The sequence below is a fragment of the Oncorhynchus keta genome, chromosome 27 (genome assembly GCF_023373465.1).
Source record: "Oncorhynchus keta strain PuntledgeMale-10-30-2019 chromosome 27, Oket_V2, whole genome shotgun sequence".
Classification (NCBI taxonomy): domain Eukaryota; kingdom Metazoa; phylum Chordata; class Actinopteri; order Salmoniformes; family Salmonidae; genus Oncorhynchus; species Oncorhynchus keta.
Window position 1 is genome coordinate 27,948,247 of NC_068447.1, and position 26,647 is coordinate 27,974,893.

General features: G+C 47.3%; 1 protein-coding gene across 1 annotated transcript in view; it reads right to left on the reverse strand.

The window, feature by feature from the left end:
- LOC118371810 (cadherin EGF LAG seven-pass G-type receptor 3-like) overlaps positions 1-11,309 on the reverse strand; it is a 59,841-nt gene extending 48,532 nt beyond the window's left edge. The window contains exons 1-2 of the mRNA XM_052482078.1: positions 5,689-11,309; positions 200-537 (exon numbers count right to left, since the gene is read on the reverse strand). Of these exons, the coding sequence (XP_052338038.1) occupies positions 200-537; positions 5,689-10,993 (5,643 nt within the window). The 5' untranslated portion in view covers positions 10,994-11,309. The remainder of the gene's footprint in view (positions 1-199; positions 538-5,688) is intronic.
- Between the last annotated feature and the right edge of the window lie 15,338 nt (positions 11,310-26,647).

The following is a 26,647-nucleotide window of genomic DNA, read 5'->3' on the forward strand; positions in this document are numbered from 1 at the left end:
CACAGTTTCAATTCAGTGGACGGGTTGGGAATAGAGTGAGAGTGAAAGAGAGCGAGTGTGTGTGTGTGTGTGTGTGCGTGTCCGTCCTCTTGTAAGTGTGTGTTCAATGCGTACATCTATGTATCTTGATGCGTAACCACATATGTCTAATGCTATCTGTGTTTCTGAGTTGATCTGTCTGTTCTTCCGCCTCCCGTACCTCCATCTTTGCCAAGGAGGTGAGGTGCGGACGGTTGAGGTAGAGTTGCTCTTCCAGGGCCTCTGAGGGTAAAAAGTTACCCCCGGGCAGCGCAGCGGTGAAACTGACGTTCAGGATGCCCCCTGCCTCGCCGTCCGGCTGGATGTTGAATACAAAAACATCCTCCGGAGGGATGGACAGCACCGCCGACACCCCTTCCAGGAAGTGACCCAGCAGTGGGGATAGGAAGTGCTCCTGGGACATGTTTTGGAGGCGCACCGTCACGCTGCTGCTCAACATGTCCTCTGTGATGATGAGCACTCGTAGAACGCACTGGGCCGAGATACTGTGGACTCCGTCTGAGAGAGAGGGGGAGAGAGGGAGAGGGGGATGGGAGGAGAGAGAGGGGGGTGAGGTTGCTATGTCAATCTGTAGAGATATACATAATTAGGTAGCATGAGCAGCCGTCTTACAAGTGCATAATCTTCACACACAAATAGGAAAGAAGGAGAGAGTGAGTGTCGGTGGAGCTACTGAGAGGCAGGAGAGAGTGAGGGTTGGTGGAGCTACTGAGAGACAGGAGAGAGTGAGGGTAGGTGGAGCTACTGAGAGACAGGAGAGAGTGAGTGTCGGTGGAGCTACTGAGAGACAGGAGAGGCAGGAGAGAGTGATGGTCGGTGGAGCTACTGAGAGACAGGAGAAAGTGAGGGTTAGTGGAGCTACTGAGAGACAGGAGAGGCAGGAGAGAGTGATGGTCTGTGGAGCTACTGAGAGACAGGAGAAAGTGGGGGTTGGTGGAGCTACTGAGAGACAGGAGAGAGTGAGTGTCGGTGGAGCTACTGAGAGACAGGAGAGAGTGATGGTCGGTGGAGCTACTGAGAGACAGGAGACAGTGATGGTCGGTGGAGCTACTGAGAGACAGGAGAGAATGAGTGTCGGTGGAGCTACTGAGAGACAGGAGAGAGTGAGGGTTGGTGGAGCTACTGAGAGACAAGAGTGGCAGGAGAGAGTGATGGTCGGTGGAGCTACTGAGAGACAGGAGAAAGTGAGGGTTAGTGGAGCTACTGAGAGACAGGAGAGGCAGGAGAGAGTGAGGGTCGGTGGAGCTACTGAGAGACAAGAGAGACAGGAGAGAGTGAGGGTCGGTGGAGCTACTGAGAGACAAGAGAGACAGGAGAGAGTGAGGGTCGGTGGAGCTACTGAGAGACAGGAGACAGAATGAGGATGTTGACATTGTGGGGGGAGGGGAGTGGTGGCAGCTGGTTTGATTACAGGATTATGAGGAGGCTGACTCCCTACTGACCTCACACACACTCACACCACACACGCGCACACACACACCAGGCGCTAATAAATGAACAACCAGGGGGTCGACTAGGATTATCAGAGGAAGGCTCAAACCAAAATATGATTCTTCATGTTCAAGAAATAATATGGGGAAAAACAGTGGAGAATTTCTCTCATTGTAAAAAGAAAAAGGAAATGTCAACACAAAATACAAATGAGGGAATACTGCTCAGACAAAATAACTTGCAAAAATGAATATCTAATGACTTTTGTTATTGAAATGAGACATGGATCGTAGTCAAGGAGGTAATCTTTTGTGATTTGCACCCCTTGCCTGGCTTATTTCTGGCTAGCAGCTAGATAGCTAACTCAGAAACAGGTACACACAATGAGCTACAATATAGGCTAATCCACCCAGCAGCTAGATAGCTAACTCAGAAACAGGTACACACAATGAGCTACAATATAGGCTAATCCACCCAGCAGCTAGATAGCTAACTCAGAAACAGGTACACACAATGAGCTACAATATAGGCTAATCCACCCAGCAGCTAGATAGCTAACTCAGAAACAGGTACACACAATGAGCTACAATATAGGCTAATCCACCCAGCAGCTAGCTACGTCGGTAGCAGGTAGGCTACATACAGTACAATATAACTGAGCAATCAGCAATAACTTAGGAACAGATACTGTACATACAGCACAATAATATAACCCAGCTAGCAGCTAGTAGCGAACTCACTCTGAAGCAGGTATTGTAGCTACACAACAAAACCCAGACCTAATGCATATAGCTACTGGCCCTCTGAGGCTCAGCTACCTCGCGCGCATCTTTAAACTTTTATAACCCTCCTCAAAGTATAAATGGAGGTTATTTTAGCATCTTTAGCACTGAGGGGAAAACAAGTGTTTGTAAATAACACTTTGTGGGCTTCTTTTTGCTCCTATCCATGTTTTCGCGTCATGACTCCACACTTCAAACGGAGGAGTGGCGTTTTAGGTCTGCTGGGTTGAGAGGGGCTATTCCAGGTACACTTGGCTAATATAGTTTTACCGCCTCCTAGATATAAGCAATGCTTCCTTTCCTAAACATAGCGCTGTAAATAGCAAGCTGCCTGCTACCCACGTCAGTAGCTATGCAGTATATGCCCAAACTCTTTTAAAGAGATGGAGCCTTGCGTTGCCTTGTCACTTCAGCCAAGCCTGAACCTGCTGCGAGACGGGAACAACTTTCATTTCATGTACACACAGCTCCCTTTTTCCCTCCAGTCATATCAGGGGAGACTGAACAAGTGTTGGCCTTTTCAAATGGATGGAAATTGTTTTGGGCATGCAGAGTCACCTAGAAATAACAAGTGTAGGTCCCCAGGAGGGTTAAATTATGAACACACAATGTGGCACAGACTCACACACACGGAAACACACACACACAACCATAGAAAGAAACACATCCATAGCCTGCATTCATTCACAATCTTGCTCGTTTGAACACAGACACACACGTACACACTACAGGCAGTGGTCTGACAGATGATTTCCGTGCTCTGTTTGTTTTAAAATCCCTTTTCCCCCTGAGGTCTGAACACTCATTATTCTCAGTGCAAAGTAGAACGGAATAAGCCACACAGTCAAAGAGCTCTGCAGGCTTATACTGCATCTTTACAACACAGTGTCTAATCTCCCATTAAACCACATACATGGATACACACACACACGATCACTTTACACACACATTGGGCATCAGCATAAAAGTGCATTTTACAGACATATGCTAACAGTCTCAGTGATCTGATCTATCTGTTTTATCTTCCCAGGCGTACAGACGTATCTACCACGCCACGTTTACAACTACTGTATGTATATAATGGGAAATTACTCATTTGTAGCATACACACTCCCTCCCATTGACTATACTGTCCTTACGCTTGCACACACAAATACACCTGGGCACACTCACTACAGGATGCATCAGTGTGTGTTGAATAAGTAAAGGATGATTCTAAGAGAGGAGAGGAAATAAAGGGGACCCTGCTGTCTGTTGTGGTTAAATTACAGAGGGGTTATATTATTATTATTTATTTTTTGTACTTTTACCACTTTTTCTCCCCAATTTCGTGGTATCCAATTGGTAGTTACAGTCTTGTCCCATCGCTGCAACTCCCATATGAACTCAGGAGAGGGGAAGGTCGAGAGCCGTGCGTCCTCCGAAACACGACCCTGCCAAGCCGCACTGTTCTTGACACACTGCTTGCTTAACCCGGAAGCCAGCCGCACCTATGCGTTGGAGGAAACACTGTACAACTGGAGACCAGGTCAGCTTGCAAGCACCCGGCCCACCACAAGGAGTCACCAGAGTGCAATGGGACAAGGACAACCCAGTGGGCTAAACCCTACCCTAACCCGGATGACGCTGGGCCAATTGTGCGCCGCCCCATGGGTCTCCTGGTCACAGCCGGCTGTGACACAGCCTGGGATCGAACCCATGTCTGTAGTGACGCCTTAGACCTCTGCGCCACTTGGGCTGCCAACAGAGGGATTATTTAGCAGCTGGAGCAGGAAGAAAATGATCTCTTTACGAACACTGTAAACTGTGCCAGACTATCTGGCCATCCCTTGCATGACCAGTCAAGAACACATTTATATATTTGGACGGTAAACGTTTACAACACACGTTTTACAGAAAATGCAAATCAAATCTCTATTATTTGCCTTCCATGTTTAAATATCTCTGTCTACACCCATATGTACTGTATAGACACACACAAACACAGATACACACCTAAGCACACAGATTCACACACACACACACACACAAAAGAAGGGAAGTGGTAGTGGTGTGTGTTGGTGTCCCAGGGGAAGAAGACAGACAGATAGACAGAGACAGATATCAGATGAGTCCTGATGTCCTGTTGGGATCTTAGACCGACTGGCTATATTACATCTTAATCCCCACTCTCCAGTGTTAGACAAGAGCACGAGTCAAAGCCAAGCAAGCGAGAGAGAACCAGAGACAGCCACAGCCCCAGAGAGAGAGAGAGAGAGAGAGAGAGAGAGAGAGAGAGAGAGAGAGAGAGACCATGAGAGACAGAGAGAGAGAGCGAAAAGAGAATGATACAGAGAGCCCATGAGAGACAGATAGAGAGCGAGAGACAGAGAGCATGAGAGAGAGAGCGTGAGAGACAGAGAGCATGAGAGAGAGAGCGTGAGAGAGAGAGCGTGAGAGCCAGAGAGAGAGAGAGAATGTGAAGGGAGGGGAGGAGAGGGGAAGGGAGCCAGGCAGACACAGACAGCAGCATATACAATGAATCTGACAGACTTGCTCTCAGACTGACTGTATTTCATTATAATCTCATAACACTCCAGCCCTGGAGGAGAGGGGTGGGCAGAGAGAGGCTGAGAGAGGCTGAGAGAGGCTGAGAGAGGCTGAGAAAGGCTGAGAGAGGCTGAGAGAGGCTGAGAGAGGCTGAGAAAGGCTGAGAGAGGCTGAGAGAGGCTGAGAGAGGCTGAGAAAGGCTGAGTGTGGGAGAGACGGAGGGAGGGCTACATGGAGGGAGGGAAACGATGAACAGAGACTCCTACTGCAGAGGGAAAATTGAAAGGGACAGGGAGAAAGAGAGACGCACAAACACACACGCACATACAATCACGCACACATACACAGACAAACAAACAAACACTGATAGACAAACAAACACACACTTGTATATATATTGGAATAAAAGCTCTGTAAATAGGCCAGCTCACACAAAAAACACTGCCTATATAAAACCTATGTATTAACAAACTAGAAATGCATGACTGTTGTACAGTAAAATAAATCATAAACCATCGTTACCAGGCAGTTTATCATACCATGCCACATATCGCCTCTTTCATTTATCTCTATACAAATACATAAATAATGGAACAAGAGCCTAAGTATTTGAAATGCCCCTTTACCGCTCAGTCATTCACATTTTCTGACCAGCTCTTCCCCCACACTCTTTCTGTCCCACACACACACACAAACCACACACTCTTTCACACACAAATCTCTCTGTCCCCGTCCCTCTACACATCCAGCCACTCTCTCTCTCTCTCTCTCTCTCTCTCTCTCTCTCTCTCTCTCTCTCTCTCTCTCTCTCTCTCTCTCTCTCTCTCTCTCTCTCTCTCTCTCTCTCTCTCTCTCTCTCTCTCTCTCTCTCTCTCTCTCTCTCTCTCTCTCTCTCTCTCTCTCTCACCTGTGACAGTGATGAGCATGGGGGCCACCAAGGCTCTGTTGTTGTCCAGCTTGCGGCTCAGCCGGATCTCCCCGCTGCTGTGGTTGAGAAGCAGCAGGTGCAGCTCGTTGCCCCGTTCGATAGTGTAGTAGAGGCGGTCGCTCACGTCCGGGTCGTGGGCCGGCACCCGTCCGATCCCCCCACTGGGGAAACTGTTGGAACGGTTGGACACAAAGTTGTTGAAGATAATCTGGAAGTCCTGGAGCTGGGGCCGGTTGTCATTCTGGTCCACCAGCCGGATGCGCACCGTGGCCCGGCTCACCAGGGGGGCTGAGGTGGCCTGGACCACGATCACATACTCTGAGCGGGCTTCGTAGTCCAGGTCGATGAGGGAGGTGAGCTCCCCAGAGAAGATGTCCATCTGGAAGATCTCAGGGATGTTGCCTTCTACGATCTGGTACATGATCTGGGCGTTGGCCCCCTCGTCTGGGTCTGTGGCTGTAATCTGGGCCACCACTGACCCCACAGCACTGTTCTCCTTCACTAGAACCTCAAAGTCATCCGCTGGGAACACGGGTGCGTTGTCGTTGACGTCGAGAACTGTCACCTGGATGTGGACGGGCGTCCGCTGTGGAGGCACACCACGGTCCACTGCGTACGCCGTCAGCTCATAGAAGGGAACGCTCTCGCGGTCCAAACGACGGACTGTGCGTACAATGCCCGATGTGGGCTCGATGGTGAAGTCCCCATCGCCGTCCTCCCCATTCTGGAAGGTGTACTGGACGCGGCCGTTGGCGTGGGCATCTCGGTCCGTTGCGGATATCTGTAGGACACTAGTGAAGGGTGGCGCGTCTTCACTGACGGTGCCCTGGTACCTGGGGCTGAGGAACTGTGGTGCGTTGTCATTCACATCGTTCACATTCACCTCTACATAGGTGGTGTCAGACTTCTGTGGGATGCCGTTGTCCCGGGCGGTGATGGCTAGAGTGTAGGTCATCTGGTCTTCGTAGTCCAGCTCGGCCTGCAGGGTGATGGCTCCGCTGGATGGGTCGATGCGGAACTGGGGGATGTTGTCCTCCAAGAAGTAGGTGATGCGAGCGTTCTCACCGACGTCATCATCCGTGGCACTGATGACCACGACTGTGCTGCCCGGCGGCCGGTCCTCATTCACAGACACTGAGTAGTGAGCACTCTGGAATACAGGCCGGTGCGTGTTGGCGTCCGTGATGTTGACGTGGACCTGGCACGTGTCGTGTAGTGTGCGATCTGAGGCAGTCACCGTCAGAACGTAGCGCCGTTCCTGTTTGTAGTCAAGTGGCAGTGCTAGAGAGACCAGCCCCGACCCTCCGGCTGTGCTTATGGCAAAGCGGTTACGCGTGTTGCCCCCCGTGATCTGATAGGTCACCGCACTGTTGACATCACGATCGACCGCGGTCACAACAACCACACTGGTACCCACGGCCGCGTCCTCATTAAGCCTCACAAAGTACTCTTTCTGCAGGAACTCTGGCCTGTTGTCATTGACGTCCATCACTGTTATGGTCACGCTGGCTGTGGCAGAGAGAGGTGGGACGCCATAGTCTCTGGCATCCACCCCAAAGAAGAAGTGTTCCACAGACTCCCGGTCCAGAGCCGAGCTGACCATCACCCAGCCGGTGGCAGAGTTGATGGCGAAGGGCATGTCAGGGCTAGTGCCAGTCAGCCTGTACTCCAGACGGGCATTGTCCCCAGAGTCAGTGTCAATGGCCTGGATGTGGAGGATGGAGCTGCCCACGGGGGCGCTTTCCAGCACTGACGCCTGGAACGGTGTGGATACGAAGATGGGAGGGTTGTCGTTGACGTCGGTCACCTGCACGCTGATGATACCTGTGTTATTGGAGAGGGGCGGCCGGCCGTTGTCCTGGGCTCGTACCCTCAGAGTGTACTCCCTCTCTGCCTCGAAGTCCAGAGGGGCAACTACCTGGATCTCCCCCGTCACACTGTCGATGGAGAACTGGCCCCGGCTGTTCCCACTGATGATGTTGTAGTGGATGGCCGCGTTGCTATCCTTATCATGGTCCGTAGCGCTCACCCTCAAGATCTCCGAGTGGGGCCGGATGTCCTCCCTGACCGCCACCACATAGCGCTTCTCGCTGAACTGAGGCACGTTGTCATTCTCATCCAGCACCGTGATGAAGACCTTAACGGTGGCTGAGCGCGGCCCGGGCTCCTTTCCCTGGTCACTGGCCTCCACGTGGAGGGTGTAACGCTCGTTGGTCTCCCTGTCGACTGCCCCCCGTGTAGTGATCAGCCCTGAGCGGGGATCGATCTCGAAAGCGGCGCGGGCGGTGGCTGCGGTGTCTCCTATGAAGCGGTAGCGGATGTTGGCGTTGGACGGGGCATCCAGGTCAGTGGCTCGGAGCTGCAGGATGGGATAACCCTCTTCCACGTTCTCCCGGATGGTCTCCCGGTACTCTACATGCTCAAAAATGGGCGAGTGGTCATTGCGGTCGGCCACGGTGATGGCCACCATGGTGGTGCCAGAGAGGCGTGGAGAGCCGCGGTCTGACGCTGTGACCCGGAAGTAATGCAGATCCATGTGCTCCCTGTCCAGCAGCTGGGAGGTGGTGATGAGGCCTGTGTCGGGGTCAATGTGGAAGTAGTCAGTTGATCTGCTGTTCATTAGAGGGGCCATGGTGTAGCTGAGCATGCCTGCGTCACCTGAGTCTGGGTCTGTGGCTGAAATGGCTATGACTGAGGTGCCTGGGGGCTGGTTCTCTGGTACCTGCACCTGGAAGTTATACAGGGAGAAGTGAGGGTGTCTGTTGGCAGCACGGCGAGCGCGTCCCACCACCAAAACCTCTTTCTCTCTGTCCCCCTCACCTCTATCTTTCACTATGTGCCTTTCCAGGCTTCTCTCTCCCCTGGAACTGTGCCTTTCCTCCTCTTCTTCCCACTCTCCCTGTGTGCTTTCATCCCCCTGCCACTCTTTGTTCTCCTGTCCTCCTGACCCACTCTGTGCCTGTGTGTGCCTGGCCCTCTCCTGACCCTTTCCTCCCTCTCCCTCTCCCTCTCCAGTTTCATCTGTTTGGGCTGTGGCTCTCTTTGTTATTCCTTCTGACTCCCACTCCTCCACTTCCTCCCTCCACGGCTCTCTGGCCTGTCCCTCCCCCACCTGTAATTCTCCTTCCCCAGACCCCACTTCAACCTCGACAACCATATGCCTCTCTCGCAGACTGACTCCGTCTTGTTGTAATGGCACCAGTTTACTGGATTTTAATTGCATGCGCGAGCCCCCCTGTACAGTGGTTAAGCTGTCGACAGCACACGCAGCGTGAAGGCACTCTTCCGGGAACGACCCCTGCTGTGTCTGTGAGCACGGTCCACTCAGATCCCCCGACACCTGTCTACTATCGGCATCGTTACATTCGTCATTCGTTAGAACATTCTCCTCTTTGTTCTCCTCGTTGCTATTGTTGTTGTGGTTCTGGTGGTCATGGTTCTGGTTGTCATTTCTTAAGTTGTTATTGTTATTGACGTTGTGAACACTCCCGAAAAAGATTGGCTGAAAGTGTTGAGCCAAATCTGCGTGTTTACTTTGGGAATCCTGTGTAAAGGTTTTCATGGGAGCTGTCCACAGTGCCTGTGGTGCTGAACTCATGTGCTGAGAACGGGTAGTGCGGTGGGAGCTAGCTCGTGGCCGGGAATGTGAATCTGAGTCATCATCCCGTTTAGTCAGGTTGAGCTCGATGGAGAATGATAAAGGGGTTGTGGTAACGTTATCCCTGTGAGTAACACCAGACTTAATTGCACGGGCGTGTGCCGAGAATGATATAGTGAAAGCGGTGATGGAAGACATTACAGGCGTGACGAGAGCTGACTCACTATGAGCTGGCTCAGACTGAATGTGAGGATTAGTGGCTCGAACAGACAATTCTGCTGCCTGTATGTCATCATGGAATAAGGAAAACGAGTTTGTAGAGCTAAGTGAATTTATGTTTTCATTAGCGGTATGCCTACCGTTAGATAGAAAACAGAGACTATGCGTAATATTTGTGGTGGGGGAAAATTGGATGTCGACATTACTCCCTGCTATGCTCCCCCTAGGTCCAATAACGTTGGCTGGAGGTCCTCCCCCCACATCCATCTGCTGCAAACCACAACACCCCGTTACGGGGAGAGACCCCCAGGGTAACCCCTTGCTCTCCACACGGGATTGAGAGGTCTGTTCTCGGCCTGCCACCACTGATAATTTCTGTGGAGGAGCAGCTCGCACTTTAGGCTTGGCTGCTAGATAAACAGAGGCAAAATCATCATCCGGATCACTTGCGTTTACGTGATTTATGACTTGTGCCTTCTCTCCGTCCATCCTCTGGCCCACACCCATGGGATGCCCAGGCCTGTGCATACCAGGCGTGTCTCGGGTTGCTGCAGGCGTGTCTCGGGTACTTGGGTAACAACCTGTGAGGGCCATCCGCCCTTCAATAATCCCGGGCGACTGGTAACATCTGGCCGCGCTGCCTACGGCGGCTGAGGTGAGATAGCATGTTCTCCCAATGGTCATAGTAAACGAACGATTGCAACCATTGCTTGTGAGATCGATAGCATTGTGACTGCCCAATTGAGAACAATCCCCGGTGGCCACCTCGCCGGAGTTCAAAACATTATCGCCCAAATGAGAGCGAGGGCCCCATGTCAGCTGTCCAGTTGGTTGCTTAGCTATATATATGTGCTGTGTTGGAGAAAGTGGCTGGTGGAGAGGCCTTCTACACCTTTCAGAAGCCGCTCTCACGTCCCTAGCTGTCTCGAACGCCTCGCTCTCAGGTCCCCGGTGGTGGCCGCGCACAAAGACTCTCCTGGTGTCGGGTTTGGAGAGCAGGAGACAGGATGGTAACCGCGCGCACACTCTAGTCCTTTGTACAAACCGGATTTTGCCATTTTGAACAGGGGAAGAGAAAACAGGTGAAACAACGCCCCTCTCCTCACTGCTGCTCCTGCTCATACCTGCAGGGTCGGGAAGCATGTCTCCATTCCACGCCCCTGTCGCCCCCCCTTCTTCCGTGCGCAAGGGTCCAAAAGGGTCTCCGTGCCATATAAAAAGACTCCACACTGGGCATTCTGGTCCCGATGGGAACCGCTGTAACGTCCACCTGGGGCGAATCACCGAGCCGCTGTTGCTCGCCAAGACCCCAGCTTCCCCGGGATGGCTAGGTGTCTCAGGGCAGGGTCCCGGGCTCCAGCGGCAGGGCCCTGCTGCCTTCCCCGGGATAACTGCTAACAAAGGGCTGAGGAACAGGTGGAGAAGAAGTGGCGAGAGCAGGCAGGAACCCAGTAGCAGTGCAGCCATTAGTCTGGTAAGATCCTTTCTCCTCTCCCCCTTTCTCCCTCTCACCCCTCTCTCTTTCTCTCTCCCTCGCTCTCTATCTTCGAGTGCGTCTCTTCCTCTCTTCCGTCGCCGGTTAGGTCGCCAGCTCCAGCGGCACCGCTCGACACCTTCCCCCGCGCTCCCCCGTCTCTCCTTGGGCCCGGGAAGTTGTCATTTACTCGCTGTGTTCGGTAGAACTCGGGCTGTCGGCGTCAGGGGTGCAGCATCTCTCCCTTTCATTCATATCCAACATGGCTCTCAGCAGACCCCGTGGTACTACCATCCTCGCGTTACACTCTCCTCCTCTCAACACCCCTCCCCCTCGCTGCTCTCTTCCTCCGCCTCCCTCTCCCTCTCGACTCACAGAAATAGGAGAGAATGGTTTATTCCAGCGCGCAGGGCTGTTACGCCACCCGTAGCCGCCATATACACAACTGGAAGGCGACTCTATATCTTACAATCATCTTTTAATAAACCCATCTCAATAATTTACCTTATAGCCTATATCAGAACCTAATAGCCATGTAGCATATGAAACCAAATGCCATTTTGGTGATAATTAGAAATATTTGGGCTTTATTACATATGAAAGTGTAACACAGAGAGTACTGCAAATGATGTGTATTATTGCTTATGTTCTGTCACACGTAACCTAATACATTATAAAGACAGTCAGGCCTATGTTATGTACCAAATGAGCTGGCTGAATTGAGCCTCTTCATTACGTCATGCTCTGCCTAAACGTCAATGAGTCATTTACAGTAGCCTAGCTACCCCTATTCATTGCTTTTCTTTCGACATAATCATCACCCTTCACTTGTCATTTTAGTTAAACATGAATTTATATGGATATGACCAAATATATGTCATTGTATTTGCAAAGTGGATAAAAAGTAGTTTATATGAAAATATCACTTTTATTCCCAATTTAATCACACAATTCATTCTGCTGGTGAATTATACAACCTATAAAATGACATCCCCACATTTCGGAAATGGCTGAGGGAGGGAAGGTGTGTCTGGCTTGTATCGTCGGATGTGCTGTGGCACAAAATTGATATGTTAGGAAAACCAATCTGTGTTTCTCTCAGTCTGGCTGCCTGTCGCCGCTGCCACGGTTGGAGCGGATCCACACATTTTGAAATATTCATGCTCCAACCACAATAATATTGTGGACAAAAAAAAAGCCAACCCCCGCGCTCTATGCATTTGCTCTCTCCTGATATCCGAGCCGAGCTGAGAACAGTCAGTCAGTAGCCGCGAGGAGGCGAGGGTCTGGCCGTTTAGGCAGGCAGCCAGCCCTGTTGGGTGTCATTGCTCGATCGCCTTGCTCGCACACCAACAATATTTGCGGTGAAAAGTAGGTTATGCTGGCGAGCAGCAATCTCTCCATGATTAGGACGGATAGGCCTACATGTCATCACGCTCAAAGCAGGCTAGCCAAAGTGGCACTTGTGATATCATAGTGAACTAGTGTGAGGAAGAAAATGCAGTTTACCAGGTTACATTAAAACTGGATCTCATTCCATGATATTCCTAGATTTAATATAAATAATGTATCTGGATAAACACACTTTTGTATTAATGGAAAGTTCTTGAAATGTGAAGCGCCGCCAAGGCGGGGGGTTCTGTTTAACTCTAGCCGTCCATAGTATCAATGGTGACTCCCTGTTTAAATAAAGGTGAAATATTAAAATAAAAAGTAAATAAATGATGAACGACATGTGAACGAGAGGCTTGTAGAATCATGACTCTTTCGAGTTTTCAGTTCATCGTTGGCCGGTAGTTGGTCCTGCGTGCTCTGGGAATTACTGACTCAAATGAACGAAACTTGTAAACGAAACTTATTCGTTATTTTGATTGAACGAGTCGAAAGGATCCGAACTTCCCATCACTACTATACATTCTAAAATGCACGCGCGCCCGTAGACCTATACGTGCATTATAAAGAAACATATAAATAAATGTTGAATGGCCAGAGCAATGTTGCATTAACGTAGTTGGTTGGCCTCTGGATAAAAGCATGTGTTGCATTTTCTTGTAATTTCATACATTTATCCACGCGCAACCCATATTCTGAGTAGGGGGTAAGTATTTTGAGTAGGAGCTATGCTTTAACAGGTCTTGTGTGGACTCAAATGGTCCGATGCAGCAGGCCTATTTGGAGTGCTGCTGTCCGCTGTAATGAGGTCGATCACAGCGCGACTAAATATGACCCAACATTTCTAGTTATTTCTCGTCGGAAAGATATCCATGTTGTGGACTGCTTACAGTTCGTTGTTTAGTGTTCAACAGGGCTTCGTTTTTTGAGAGTTCTGCCCCTGAACAAGGCAGTTAACCCACTGTTCCCCGATAGGCCGCCATTGTAAATAAGAATGTGTTCTTAACTGACTTGCCTAGTTAAATAAAGGTTAAATAATTTTTTTTTAAAAACATGTAGGTTATGTTATGTAGGCTACTTTCAGCATAGTCGACATGGGCGCAGTCCACGGTGTTGTAGTGCTGAAATGTCCATAGCCTATAGTTCGTGCGCCCATCTATCCCATCACATTTTCGTCTTATTTTATTACTTTTGTGGGTCTGATGGACCCAGAACATTTTATTTTTATTTTTATATTTGTCAATGCAAGTGCTCAGATAATTGTAGGCGGGAACATGATCAATGGGAGAACCATCCAAATAATAAATATGTAGTTCGTTGCATTCATTTTTGCACCAGGCGATCAATTAATCTATCAGTTCTAAACATGTATATTGCTTCTCTATGCTGCCTGTAGCATGATCTTTTTTATGCGCGCATATAGGCCTATGAAGGACAGCTGTTGGTCGGAGAACGTGTCCAGAGTCGCGGAGCAGCATATTAACCCTGCAGTGGAATTCATTGCCGCCAGCCTGCAGGTCAAACGAGCGAGTCACTCAGAAAATATTCAAAAAGAACGAATCGTTTGCAAACTGTACATCACTCATTTATAGACACCCTTTTCAAAAATCGGTTGTGTCCAAATTTAACTGGGTGGCTCCCCTCCACGCAACCGTGGATCCATATACGCATCCTCACTGGGAGTCCCCTATCTATCTACCGCGAGCCGCAACGCAAGACCCTGCTTTTCAACGGTGTGAGTTACCATGGGAACAGCGAAAGTGGGAGTACTTTTAGCCTGTGGGGGATTATACCCCGCGGAGGGGTCGAGTGTGCAGGGAGGGAGGGGCACTGTGGAGGCTTTCTTTACTCATTTTGCCTGCCAGTCACATACTCCTTAGCCCGGCTCTCCTTGTCTGACCAGGGCGGTTGCCACAGAGCCCCCAGACCCTTTCCCTGAAATCCTGAGCGGCAGGTGGTAGCGGCGGCACGGTTTACATCTGGCCTCGACTGGAAATTATGCGGCAGTATATATTCACAGGAGGTGTGAGGGAACGCACATAGATTGACGGATAGGCTAGTCGTGTCATTTGCCAATGCCAACCAATCGCCTGTTGTCTTCGACATCGATCATTTATGGGAAAGGAAGAAGGACAGGGCCCTGGCCGTCCTGCCACTTAGACAGGTCGACACAGAGGGTCGCTATCCGGGAAGACCCACTCCATCCCTCCTCTCTCTGATGGCATATGGCAGCAGCTGCGTGGCGCGTGTGGGGTTATTGTGTGACTCTTGCAACAGCTTATATAGGGCCTATGGGTTGCGCGTGAATAATACAGCAATAAGCCTCTGCACGCTACGTTGACGTGAATACCAAACAGCCAAGAAAGGTAAAGGGCCCTTAGCTCTCCTTGATCTCACAATTGATTAGAGACCATTCATTTATTCATTGTTCGGGCCTTGATTCCTATTGCAACCTGTTTTCCTCTCATGTTTGAAGTGTGTTTTCCTTCTTGCCTTCAACAGTCAACCAAAAGGATGATGATGTCATTCATTATTTGGGGAGATTAGCCCTATGTGATAAGGCCACATGGTCCATATGTTCATTATCTGGCTGCTAGTTTATTAGATTCAGACAGGGGCCTAGAGCTTGGCCAATTTGATCATGAAATTACTGGCTCTACCATCCTATACACAAACACATCAACCCACCATTCTGGGTTCCATTATAAATCAACACATTTTGAAACAACCACGTGGCAATGTAAAGCATTTGAACAAATTGGAAAGGGTTCTCTGTCGTATAAACATCTAAAGCAAATATAATGAAAATCTCTTGATATGAAGGAGAGGTTTACTGACCCCCCACACACAGTTTTATTCAGGGCACAGAGTTATGTTTATAAAACAAGTGATGAGAGAGACCTTGTGGATGGATGAAGGGAAAGTGTCACAGAGAAAGAAGTACATTTTCAGTGTGGGCAAACAACAACAAACACATGTTTTAAAGGATGCTCTGGGTGAGTGTGTGCCTTAAGTATATTGTATGCATGTCAGAAAAATTGTGCATGTGTATTTGTGTGTGTGTGTTCATAGTTTTTTAGGCCAGCTGTGTGTTGTCTCTTATCAGCCAGTGACCCAAATCACTGAATAAAGAGAGAGAGAGAAAGAGAGAGAGAGAGAGAGAGAGAGAGAGAGAGAGATGGGGGTGAAGAGCAGGAGAGAGAGTAAGTTGGCATTTAAAAAGGAGAACGATGAAAAATTATGCAACACAGATAGAAATATCAGACCTTGGTATTCCATAGCATTCCCTGAACAATGCTTTTACCATTGCTCACACAATCTCCCCAAGTCTATTCCCATAGAATGTATCAAACTGCCATGGCACTGATTATGGAAATGTTCTGTTCTGAAGAATGTGAACATTCAGATAGAACACAGATGTAAAAATGGCAAGAATGAAATCTTTGACCGTGAGGAAATATTCAGAACATAAATCCCTATTGCCATATTACCAATGACAGACAAAAGTGATCCCTCGAAATACAATGTCTAAACACAGAATCACATAGTCACTGCAATAAATATAGATTGAGATCTAGATCAGTAGGCTACATGATGAGGTCATGAGATTCTAGAGCAAATCAAATCAAATCAGCAATATTTGCCAGGTCTAAGAGCTAGCAGAGTCACAGCACTATCAGGCTGGATCTATCCAAGCTGGATTCACATCAGATGAGATTAGGCTGGATGGAGGATCCCTATCACACTACTGTGGTCTGGGTTGCATCAGACTGGCTCCTGGTGGCCGCAGGCCCAGGTCGAACTGGAATCTGGATCCATTTCAGATGGGAACCCTACCAATACAAATTTCATCATCAGCAGCAGCAGCTGAATGTCTGGATCTCTATCACTGGGTATTGTAGGTATCACTATCAGCAGAGATCAGTAGGACTTTATGAGACTCATCAGCATTAGCTAAATAAGTGTATTATCTGTATAAGCAGAGCTACTAAACTAGGGTCCTGGAGGGCTTGAACCCAGCAGGGGGCCTCCCAGCCCCAGCCTCATGCTGACACCAGATCATTATTGCTGGATGTGCAGTTACTTTGATATAGGATCTTCTCAACCATTTGGCTGGTTAAGAGGATATTGGATTAAATGGAAGTGCTGGGAGAGGTTCAATATCCATGCTGGTACCTCTTCCCCTTTGACATCAGTTGAACAGTGATGTGATCTGATCAGCTAGTAAACATGTGAATGTAGACTTAAGATTGCACACACATAGCATGCCTACATAAACATCTGAGAAAACAGAATCAGGAAATGAATGATTAAAAGCAGTTAAAGCAGCAGTCAGCAGGAGAAACAATAGCAAGGCTTCCTCCCCGCCCCTGTTTCCTTAAAAAGCTGAGGGATGGGGCTGAAGAAATGTAACCACTCTCAAATTCATAGACAGAGCTGTGGATGCAAGGACTGACCATCCATCACAGGCAGCTTGTGGTACCAAAATTGGGGAGGATGGCTCATTGTAATAGCTAGAATGGAATAAATGGAATGGTATCAAACATCTGGTTTCCATGAGTTTGATACCATTCATTTTACTCCATCCCAGCCATTATGAGCCGTCCTCCTCTCACCAGCCTCATCTCCTGAGCCATCCATATCAATTATAGTTTTAACCATGTTTTAAGGCTATATAGTGTTAATTTACATCTACTTTGTTTACAAATATTGGAATAAAATAACCTTATATTTTGGCTTTTAATGGGGTTCAACAGTTAAACTCAGCTCATGAGGCAATTATGTTATATTCTACAAGAATCTATGGTTACATACCATTCATTTATACATCTAAAAATGGATGCAGCAACTGCTGATTGTCCCTTTAAATAATCATAATGCACTAATTCAGAGAATCATTAAAACAATGGATGGTTGGTTTCATTTGCTCACAATTAGGTATCCAGTATACAGAAATTCTAATTCAACCAGCTCCCTAATTTGTATTCAACCAGGGTAGAGTGAGGAGGAGAGAAAGGAAAGGGAGCCACAGAACGAGAGAGGGAGAGAGGCAGCGAGGGCTGGATGACAGCTGTTGCATGAGGAGTTTATCTGATTAAATCTGTCCATCTCCGGGCCCCTGCCCCTGCCATCAACCAACAACTACAAACCAACCCCCACAAATTCAAGTTCTCCTCTCACCACACTCTGCACATTCAAAGACACTATGGGACACGTTCAACAGGAGCCACATTCACTTGGAAATAAGCAAGCCTGATGTGGATGTTTGGATGTTTTAACTGATATCAGTCAATGTGTTTCTGTGTTACACATCATTTATGTTATCTCTCTGCTCCTCAGTCTCGCTGTTAGCCTCCCTCCACCCCCAATCTCTCATCCTGTCGTTTCCTGGTATACAGAGCCAGTCAGCCAAAGCACTTAAATAGACATCAATATCAGTAGCCTAGCCTACTCCCTCCCTCCCTATTTATCTCCTCCACACCACCCATTTCTCCCTCCCTCCCTTCTGTGCTCTCTCCTGCACTCTCTCTCTGGCAACCACAAAGAACTCTATTCTCATGGGCATCCCTGACCTCATTCATCTCCCTGTTTTCCCCCTCCTTTAAGACAGTAGATTTGCTCATAGCATTTACTCTGCATGCTCTCCTCCTTTCCCTTTGCATTCATCCCTCCATTTTTTAACTCATTTCATGTTTGCATCCCCTTTTCTCTCTCTCCTCCCTCCATTGTCTATGCCAACCAAGGCCTGAGGGGAGTGATTGACAGGCAGGCGAAGGGGAGCTGTGATAGCAGGAGATGAAAAGCAAGGCTGCCTGCTGGTGGACTGTCTGTCAGGTGGTTGAAATATGTCAGTAGACCTCCACCCTGTGGCTATGTTCATGTACTGCATGACCCCTGCCTATTCTTGTCAGACTTCTAAAGCCAGACTTGCTTAACTCATTGGCTGTGGGGAATGGGAACACACACACACACACACGTTTCCAAACTGCAATAACCAGGCCCGTATTCCCAGGATTTAAAAAAGTCATAGCATTGCATCATGTTGCACCAGAAATCTAGCCAGTATATGGCAATCTGAGTATGAATTTACTCACAAATATGAAAGAGAATGGTTAATAAACTATGGGAAATCAACTAGGCTTCAGTGCTGTAAACATACTGCCTTCTATTCCCCTGCTAAATGGATAAATAAAACTGCTGGAGTCAGAAACAGCTGATTCCACACAGTTCAGTGTTACACACTGAACTTAGTGTCACCCCATACATCTGCTCTGTAAAACCCTGTCTCTCTCAAGAGGTTTGGTCTGGCGTCAGCAAACCGTCTCCACCTTGCGCCGGGAAGACTGTGGGGGTAAAATAGCAGAGGTGTGTGTATGGAGATATGGGGTGTATTTATTAGGCACTAAACAGAAGGAAGCAGAATTAAACAGGGAGTAACTACCGAAATATGTCCAATCAGAAAGGCTCAATTTCGTTTTACATTGCAAAGCATTTTACTACAGTGTGTCATAATGAATAGTTCAGTGGAGGCTGGTAGGAGGACCTATAGGAGGGCAGGCTCATTGTAATGTCTGGAATGGTATAAAACCATGTTTGACTCCATTCCATTCCAGCAATTACAATGAGCCTGTCCTCCTATAGCTCCTTCCAGCAGCCTCCTCTGGAATATGTTTACCCATGGTGGTGGTGATTGGGAGGCAAGACAGCTGAAGCCTGTGGAGAGCTCCAATGCCAGCTGTTCCATCTCATTATGGAGGGGGGGTCAAAAGGACACCAGGGGGAGGGGAAAATAATCACTCCATCTTTCATACAGAGCATAGAGCCTGGTGTGGCAGGACCAGCTAATGATGAGGAGAGAGCTCTTACATTCCCCAATTATTCTCAATAGTCGCCAACGTGGGGAAGATTCTAATTGCGTGGCCCCGTCACCCATTTTAATTGCCTAGGGTGAACTTGAGCATCCATGTACCTTTCTTTTATTAGTGCTATGATTGGGTAAATTATCTGATATTACCTACAAATGAATTATTCTCATAACCAATTATTTCCATAATCCCCAGGCATTATCCAACCATCTAGATTTCTCCCTGTAATTTGTCACACTTAAAAGCTGGAATACTTAGCTGCTAAATACATTTTTGGACTTATTAATGAATTATATATACCAATTGATTCTTGAAGAATATAACTTATGCCTCATGAGTTTAGTTCAACTGTCGTACCTCATCAAAACCCCAAATAAAAGCTTGTTTTACTCCAATGTTTGTAAACAACATATACTGAACAAAAATAAAAATGCAAAATTTAAGATTTTACTTAGTTACAGTTCATATAAGGAAATTAGCCAATTGAAATAAGTATGAATTTGGCCCAAATATATGGCTTTTACATGACTGGGCAGGGGTGCAGCCATGGGTGGGCATTGGAGGGCACAGGCCCGCCCAATCATAATGAGTTTTCCTCCACTAAAGGGCTTTATTAAAAGACTGAAATACTCAACACCTCTTCCCCCTCAGATGATTCCGCAGCTGAAGAAGCCGAATCTGGTGGTCCTGAGCTGGCGTGGTTACACGTGATCTGCAGTTGTGAGGCCGGTTCTCTGGCAACAGCTCTGGTGGACATTCCTGCAGTCAGCATGCCAATTGCACACTCCCTCAACTTGAGACATCATTGGCATTGTGTTGTGTGACAAAACTTCTCATTTTAAAAGTGGCCTTTTATTGTCCCCAGCACAAGGTGCACTTGTGTAATGATCATTATGTTTAATCAGCTTCTTGAGATGCCACACCTGGCAGGTGGATGGATTATCTTGGCAAAGGAAAAATTCTCACTAACAGGGATGTAAACAAATGCGTGCAAGTTTGAAAGAAATAAGCATTTTGTGCATATGGAACATTTCTGGATTTTTAAAATTTCAGTTCATGAAACATGGGACGAACACTATACATGTTGCGTTTATATTTTTGTTCAGTGGAAACAAACACTGTATAGCCTCAAAACATGGTTAAACGATCATTTTGATATCATGGATGGCCAGTCCATGCATCCCCAGATTGTTCAATGAATTTGAGGGTGGTTAATGTTCTTCAGGCACATCTTTCAGCTTTTACCAAATCAAAGTCAGGGTGACCGCTTTGTTATTGGTTCAATTAAGGATTCTAGAGTTAAAGTGACCAAATAGTGGAACACTGTGCTGCAATATGACACATACAAACCTTCACACACAGCAGCGGGGTCACCGAGTTAAACACTCATTTATTGATCAAATCAGTGAAGGTGAAAAATATATTGATCTGATGCACTGTTGACAAAAACTTTGTGGATGAGAGTTAGAGACACCAACACACAAAACGTACATGATAATAAATGTCCAAGATATGGCACAGAGCGACAATGGAGAAGTGGGGTCTGGCGCAGTGCAGTATAGTATGTATTATGGCACAGGAGAAGTACTGCAGTGGTGGTGGTGGAGGGTTAGTCCATGGCACATACACAATGCAGCCGGGAAGTATTCAGACACACAATACCCCATAATGACCAATCAAAAACAGGTTTGTAGAAATGTTTGCACATTTTAAAAAAAATAAGAAATACCAGAAAATGCCGCATTGAAGGTCCCCAAGAACACCGTGTCCGAGACTGGTCAGGATCGAAGGAAAGATCAACAGAGCAAAGAACAGAGAGATCCTTGATGAAAACCTGCTCCAGATTGCTCAGGACCTCAGACTGGGGTGAAGGTTCACCTTCTAACAGGACAACGACCCTAAGCGCATGGGCAAGACAATACAGGAGTGGCTTCGGGACAAGACTCCGAATGTCCTTGAGTGGCCCAGCCAGAGCCCGGACTCGAAGTGAGGTGTCTTTTATACTGATAACAAGTTCAAACAGGTACTATTAATACAGGTAACGAGTGGAGGACAGAGGAGCCTCTTAAAAGAAGAAGTCACAGGTCTGTGAGAGCCAGAAATCTTGCTTGTTTGTACGTGACCAAATACTTATTTTCCACCATAATTTGCAAATAAATTAATTGAAAAAAATCCTACAATGTGATTTTCTGGATTTTTTCCCCTCATTTTGTCTGTCATGGTTGAAGTGTACCCATGATGAAAATTACCGGCCTCTCATCTTTTTAAGTGGGAGAACTTGCACAATTGGTGGCTGACTAAATACTTTTTTGCCCCACTGTATGTGAGAATGCTGTTTGACTACAGCTCAGCGCTCAACACCAGTGCCCACAAAGCTCATCACTAAGCTAAGGCCTCTGGGACTAAACACCTCCCTCTGCAACTGGATCCTGGACTTCCTGATGGGCTGCCCCCAGGTGCTAAGAGTAGGCAACAATACTTCTGCCACGCTGATCCTTAACACTGGGTCCCCTCAGGGGTGTGTACTTAGTCCCCTCCTGTATTTCCTGTTCACCCAAGACCGCGTGGCCAAACAACTCCAACATTAAGTTTGCTGACGACAACAGTGGTAGGCCTGATCACCGAAAACGATGAGACTGCCTATAGGGAGGTGGTCAGAACTTTCAGAACTGGTGGTGCCAGGACAACAACCTCTCAATATGAGCAAGACAAAGGAGCTGATCGTGGATTACAGGAAAAGTCGGGCCGAACAGGCCCCCATTAACATCGACGGAGCTGTAGTGGAGCGGGTAGAGAGTTAAGTTCCTTGGTGTCCACATCACCAACGAACTATCATGGTCCAAACATCCCAAGACAATCGTGAAGAGGGCACGACAGACCCCCCTCCCCCTCAGAAGACTGAAAAGATTTGGCATGGGCCGCCAGATCCTAAAAAGGTTCTACAGCTGCACCATCGAGAGCATCCTGACCGGTTGCATCACCGCCTGGTATGGCAACTGCTCGGGATCTGACCGTAAGGTGCTACAGAGGGTAGTGCATACGGCCCAGTACATCACTGGGGCCAAGCTTCCAGCCATCCAGGACCTATTTAAATAGGCGTGTCAGAGGAAAGCCAATAAATTGTCAGAGACTCCTGTCACCCAAGTTATAGACCGTTTTCTCTGCTTCCGCACGGCAAGCGGTACCGGAGCACCAAGTCTAGGACCAAAAGGCTCCCCAACAGCTTCTACCCCCAAGCCATTAGACTGCTGAACAATTCATAAAAATCACCACCGGACAATTTACATTGACACCACCCCCCCTGCTGGTACCGGTGCTCCCTGTAAATAGCCTCGTTATTGTTAATCTTAGCGTTACTTTTTATTATTACTTTTTATTTTAGCCTACTTGGTAAATATTTTCTTCTTGAACTGCACTGTTGGTTAAGGGCTTGTAAGTAAGCATTTCACAGTAAAGTCTACACATGTTGTATTCAGCGCATGTGGCAAATAAAGTTTGATTTGACTTGCGGCTGTAATCCCCCGTCAAAGGTGCTTCAACAAAACACTAAGTAAAGGGTCTGAATACTTTTTTTATTTTATACATTTGCCAAACATTATAAAAACCTGTTTTTGCTTTGTCATTATGGGGTATTGTGTGTCGATTGATGAGGGGTAATCAATTTTAGAATAAGGTTGTAACGTAACAAAATGTGGAAAAAGTCTAGGGGTCTGAATACTTTCCAAATGCACTTTGTGTGTGTGTGAGAGTGAATGTGTGAGTGAGATATATATACACACACACACCATATTGAGACAGTCAGTTCCAGTGAAACATATCTATTTGTATTATTAAAGTAGAAGGAGAAGGTAGGGGAACGTAAATGGCTCATAGCCAGGAGCAATATCTAGTGATCAGGGCGGGGGCAGTGCTTCAGTGTACATGCAGAGTCTGTGTAAATACCTATGGCTCTGGGGCAGTGTTTGTTAGTGGAAAAGCATCTATGGTATTGTATAAGGGAAGACTGAAAATGATCATTGGTTCAAAGGCAGTGAGTGTCTATGGTAGAGGCTGTATCTGTGGTACATCAGAGATACTGATGATAAGACAGGGGAGACAAACACTTCACTGTAGGGTGAATCATTTATACACGTTATTTTATCAGCAATAAATAGAGTGGGTGTAATATAAAGTGTAAGTATTTGGGGATCAATTTGGAGAAAATAAAAGCCTATTGCTAACTACAGTATAATCCTTTGGGCAGTAAAAGTAGCATGTCTATTTCATCTATGGGATAGGCTTTATATTTGGGCTGTTCATGGGGCTATAGTTGGGGAATTTGGGTCAGTTCTTGGGGCTATACTTCTGGCTTTCGTTGGGGTATTTGGGGCTATAGCTGTGGAATGGGAGGAAGGTGAAGATTTTTCAGTTTTTGATTTGTTAAAAAAGTTTGAAATATCCAATAAATGTCGTTCCACTTCATGATTGTGTCCCACTTGTTATTGATTCTTCACAGAAATATACAGTTTTATATCTTTATGTTTGAAGCCTGAAATGTGGCAAAAGGTTGCAAAGTTCAAAGGGGCCGAATACTTTCGCAAGGCACTGTATACTCACTCAGAGCCATATCCCTGTAATGCTTACAGAAGATCTTATGTGAAGTGTTATTGAAGTCTTGTGGTTGCAGGTCCACCTGGCACATCTAAAGCCTTTACTTTTGTGGTGTTTCTATAGGCCACCAAGTGCTAACAGTCAGTATCTAAATCATGTGTGAAATGCTTGATAGTGTATGTGATGTAAACAGATCTACTTTCTTGGGGACCTGAATATTGCTGTCTGCTCAAGAGGAAGCTTCTCACTGTAACCAGTGTCTGTAATCTGATTCAGGTTATTAAATCAACCTACCAGGGTGTTTAAACACTACAGGAACAAGATCACACATGTATTGATCACAATTTTACTAATACTGTAGAACTTTGTTCTAAAGCTGTATCAGTACCCATTGGATGCAGTGATCACAATATAGTGGCTATATCCAGAAAAGCCAAAGTTCCAACAGCTGGGCCTAAACTATTGCATAGGACATCATACAAAAGATTTTGCTGTGACTCTTGTGGATGATGTTGAAAATACACTACATGAGCAAAAGTATGAGGCCACCTGCTCGTCAATCATTTCATTCCAAAATCATGGACATTAATATGGAGTTGGTCCCCCCCTTTGCTGCTATAACAGCCTCCATTTGTCTGGGAAGGCTTTACACTAGATGTTGGAACATTGCTGCAGGGACTTGCTTCTAGTCAGCTGCAAGAGCATTAGTGAGGTCGGTCACTGATGTTGGGCGATTAGGCCTGGCTCGCAGTCAGCGTTCCAATTCACCCCAAAGGTGTTCGATGGGGTTGAGGTCAGGGCTTTGTGCAGGCCAGTCAAGTTCTTCCACCCCGATCTCGGCAAACCATTTCTGTATGGACCTTGCTTTGTGTACGGGGGGAATTGTCATGCTGAAATAGGAAGGGGCCTTCCCCAAACTGTTGACACAAAGTTGGAATCGTCTAGAATGTCACTGTTACGCACGCCTCTTGGAGGAGGGAACACAACACCCTGCTACTCTCAACTCCCCGCAGAGTGAAAGAGGTATGTGATTGTAGGTGCAGGTACGGATGACAGAGGCAGAGAAGTTACCATTAACAGGGAATTTATTCCGTCACACGGTAATTTGGGGAAAAGGGACAGGACGGAACCAAAGCAAAGAATGTAAAAGTTAGAGCCCCCTCTCCTACCCAAAACGTATCTATTCTTAACACCACCTGGCGTGCTAACCAAATACAGGGGGTGGTCCGCCCAGGTCTTACCTAGTGTGCATAGACAGTACATACTACGGGTATGTCCGCAGGCCTCTTGCCTAAGCACTCCCAAGGTGCCTTTCCCATCCTACCTGGGAACAAATGAAACAGAATAATACAATATTTCAATAATCAAAACAGTCCTTTTGACAAACATACCTCAGCAGGACCGGTTACAAAATACTTTGAGCAACAACCAACACAGGACATACCAATAGGGTCTCTCTCTGAGCAAAGGCTTTTATACAGCTGGAGAGGGAGTCTGCAATTGCAGACAGCTGTATCCCTTAGCGAGAGGGCGGGATCAGACCTCCAATCTGCAATGGGGGCAACCAATTAGCTGCTTGCTGGAATCCAGGAAGCTATTTCCTGAAATACATGCATACAAACCCAGAACAACACAGAAACTGGGGAACTTAACAGTCACTGTATGCTGTAGCTTTAAGATTTCCCTTCAGTGTAACTAGCCCGAACCATGAAAAACAGCCCCAGACCATTATTCCTCCTCCACCAAACTTTACAGTTGGCACTATGCATTGGGGCAGGTAGCAGTCTCCTGGCATCTGCCAAACCCAAATTTGTCCGTCGGACTGCCAGATGGTGGAGCATGATTCGTCTCTCCAGAGAACACGTTTCCACTGCTCCAGAGTCCAGAGCTTCACACCACTCCAGCAGACTCTTGGCATTGCGCATGGTGATCTTAGGATTGTGTGCAGCTGCTCGGCCATGGAAACCCACTTTAATTAATCTCCTGACAAACAGTTATTGTGCTGACGTTGCTTCCAGAGGCAGTTTGAAACTCGGTAGTGAGTGTTTGTAACCGAGGACAGGAGGTTTTTACGTGCCACGGGCTTCAGCGGTCCCGGTCTGTGAGCTTTTGTGGCCTACCACTTCGCAGCAGAGCCGTTGTTGCTCCGAGACGTTTCCACTTCACAATAACAGCACTTTCAGTTGACCGGGGCAGCTCCAGCAGGGCAGAAATTTGAAGAACTGACTTGTTGGAAAGGTGGTATCCTATGACCGTGCCATGTTGAAAGTAACGGAGCTCGTCAGTAAGGCCATTCTACTGCCAATGTGTCGAGGATAAGTACATTAGAGGGTCTAGTTTGAGAAACAGACGCCTCACAGTCCTCAACTGGCAGCTTCATTAAATAGTACCCGCAAAACACCAGTCTCAACATCAACAGTGAAGAGGTGACTCTAGGATGCTGGCCTTCTAGGCAGAGATGCAAAGAAAAAGCCATATCTCAGACTGACCAATAAAAAGAAAAGATTTAAAAAATGGGCAAAAGAACACAGACACTGGACAGAGGAACTCTGCCTAGAAGGCCAGGTATGCCCAGGTATTTCTTACAGTCCCTCTGTTAGTAGGGTGCTGTAAATCACAAAGGTTTTAGCTATGTTGCCCACTTCACTAAAGTTATTAATGAATATAATTGAGCTTAGGGGCAATGAACCACAGGATTGGGCTTCTATCTGAATCCACGTTGACTCTTGTCTGTTTGTGATCCATGTTAGCAGGTTGCGGATTTGGGCAGAACAGTAGTACAATTGAAGGGAGGGAAGG